The 2,842-nt window shown below is 40.3% G+C and overlaps 1 protein-coding gene across 1 annotated transcript in view; it reads right to left on the bottom strand.

Annotated features, from left to right (window-relative positions):
* The window catches only part of IFT52 (intraflagellar transport 52), a 35,215-nt gene that overhangs the window by 21,771 nt on the left and 10,602 nt on the right, over positions 1-2,842 (bottom strand). Inside the window, exon 8 of the mRNA XM_006763763.2 lies at positions 1,232-1,318. Coding sequence (XP_006763826.1) covers positions 1,232-1,318 — 87 coding nt within the window. The remainder of the gene's footprint in view (positions 1-1,231; positions 1,319-2,842) is intronic.

The raw sequence follows: 2,842 nt of genomic DNA, 5'->3' as shown, positions 1-2,842 counted from the left end.
TTGGAAAGAAATAGTTTTCAAGTCTGTTTCAGCATCTATTTATTCAGTTTGGATGAATAAGGTAAGTGGTTCTTTACATACTTGGAAAAGGATTATGGTTCCTGAGTGACTCCTCCTAGCCCTGGATGATATGCTCAGTGGTTAGAGTGTTGGCCATGCACTGAAGGGTCACAGGTTGGGTTCCTGGTCACAGGTACATACCTGGGTTGCAGGTTCAATTCCTGGCCCCAATCAGGGTGTGTGCTGGAGGCAACCAATCTCTCTCTCTCACATCAATGTTTCTCTCTCTCTCTTCCCTTTCTCCCTCTCTCCCTTCCTCTCTCTCTAAACATCATGGAAAAAATATCTTCACATGAGGATTAACAAAATAAATAAATACCCCCTCCTATATACTGCTTGTGCCTGCTAGCCCCCTCACCTTTCAGGACCTCCCTTCAGTCCTGTCTCCTCTTACCTGGCTGACTCCACCAGCCTCAGAACTGGCCCAAGGCTGCCTCCTACTTCCCACTTTTCATATGCCTTACCAAGGGGTCTTTCTAAAACTCAGATCTGACTATACTCAAGGCTGCTCAACACCTTGCAAGGGCGCCTGAGGCTTTCTGCAAAGTTCAAGCTCCTGAACTTTGTACATGAGACCCTGACTGGGCCTGTTCCCAACCACTTCCCCAGATCGACTCCCACTCTACATTGGCATGCTTAGAAACACTCGCCACTTCCTTCTGGATTTCCTTCTTGGTCTCTCTCTCTCTCTCTCTCTCTCTCTCTCTCTCTCTCACTGCATTATACAGTCTCAAAGTAGAGACTATGCCTGACTCAACCTCGTATTCTTTTTTTTTTAGTATATTTTATTGATTTTTTACAGAGGGGAAGGGAGAGATAGAGAGTTAGAAACATCAATAAGAGAGAAACATCGATCAGCCGCATCCTGAGAAACATCGATGAGAGAGAAACATCGATCAGCTGCCTCCTGCACATCCGCCACTGGGGATGTGCCCACAACCCAGGTACATGCCCTTGACCGGAATCGAACCTGGGACCTTTCGGTCCACAGGCCGACGCTCTATCCACTGAGCCAAACCGGTTTCGGCTCAACCTCGTATTCTTAGTGCATGGCACAAAATGGACTCTGAACAGCTGGTTTTAAAAGAAAAGATGAATTGGTATTTTTTTTAATGACATGAAAATCATATTTATACGTTATACATTAATGTGATGAAAGGGAAAAGCTTACCATGATTTTGCTATTTTCTTCTTTATCCAAATATTGGTCACTAAACATGTGACATGAGCCAAGCACCGCCAGCTTCCCACCTTGGTTCTGTAAATGACAAAGCGGCATCAGACATCAGGATCCCAAAATGCACTGCATGCACCCTAGTTTCCAAACACCTATCATCAGAATTACGTAAGCAACTGTTTTGTATACAAATAAGTGCCAATTCTCATCAGGATTTCAACAGTCTAGAAATGTCAACTATGATGATAACCACATTCCAATCTGCTTCTCATTTTAGACGCTTCTATTGGACTTTACCAAAAAACACTGTGAATTGGTTCTATAGCATTTCCCACTGTCATCCTATAAATGAAGATCATAACCTCAAAGAAAATAAAAGATAAATCCAAAGAGAGTTCAAGACGTTTTCAAGTAACAAAAACAATATTAGTTAACTAAGATCCAAACTAGAAAACAAAGCCATGAGATGAAAAATTCACAACAGAAATGAAAAAATTTCAATATTAATAATTTTAAACAAATCAAAATAAAGTATTTTTGACTATTAGATTAATATGTCAAAATGACTAAAAACAGTATTGATCAGGTTTCAGTTCTTTCACACAATGTTGCTAAAATTGTCAATATATGCAACAAAGCAGTCTGAAATATACAAAAACTTATGCACTATTTTACAGTTATACTCACAAAAAAATTAGAAATAAACCCATTTGCCCTGGCCGGATAGCTCAGTTGGTTAGAGTGTTGTACCAATACAACAAGGTTGCGGGTTCATAATCCCTGGTTGGGGCACATACAGGAGGCAACCGATTAATGTTTCTCTCTCACATTGATGTTTCTCTCTTTCTCTCTCTCTTTCAAAAAAAATCAATAAGCATACCCTCAGGTGAGGCTAAAAAAATTTTTTTTAATTAAAAAGAAGTGATAGCCCTGGCCGGTTTGGCTCAGTGGATAGAGCATCAGCCTGTGGGTCGGCTTGCGGACTGAAAGGTCCCAGGTTCGATTCTGGTCAAGGGCATGTACCTGGGTTGCGGACACATCCCCAGTGGGACATGTGCAGGAGGCGGCTGATCGATGTTTCTCTCTCATCGATGTTTCTAACTCTCTCCCTTCCTCTCTGTAAAAAATCAATAAAATATATTTTTTTAAAAAAAGGTAAAATTAATTTAAAAAAAAAGAAGTTATAATAGAGATAGCCTCATGCTATAGTGGGAAAGCTTTGGATTTAGAATGATAAAAGCTTGCTCCATCAATTATCCCCATAAGTAAAGTGTAGATCATTGAAATGCCACTTTGCAGGACTGTTGAGCAGACCAATGAGAAAATACTGTATATGAAACCCCTCTAGAAACAGTAGCTTTTACTACTTCAATAATAAAAGAACAGATCCACTCAGGTCTAGGAAAGGCTGTACCTTGGAGTGGTAGAAAGCCAGAATGGGTCTGTTCAGTGGAAAACAGACAGAACCCGTGGACAGAACAGCAACTGCTGGTTTCATGACACTCAATGTGGCACCAAAAGGATATACAAAGGTGAGAGCCCTGTAAAACATTAAAGAAACATTCCAATTTTAAAAAATAATGAATAAAAACTTTGAAGATAATT

The sequence above is a fragment of the Myotis davidii genome, unplaced genomic scaffold (assembly GCF_000327345.1).
Source record: "Myotis davidii unplaced genomic scaffold, ASM32734v1 scaffold199, whole genome shotgun sequence".
NCBI lineage: Eukaryota > Metazoa > Chordata > Mammalia > Chiroptera > Vespertilionidae > Myotis > Myotis davidii.
The sequence above is the reverse complement of the archived record's forward strand: the minus strand, read 5'-3'. Positions and strand labels throughout refer to the sequence as shown.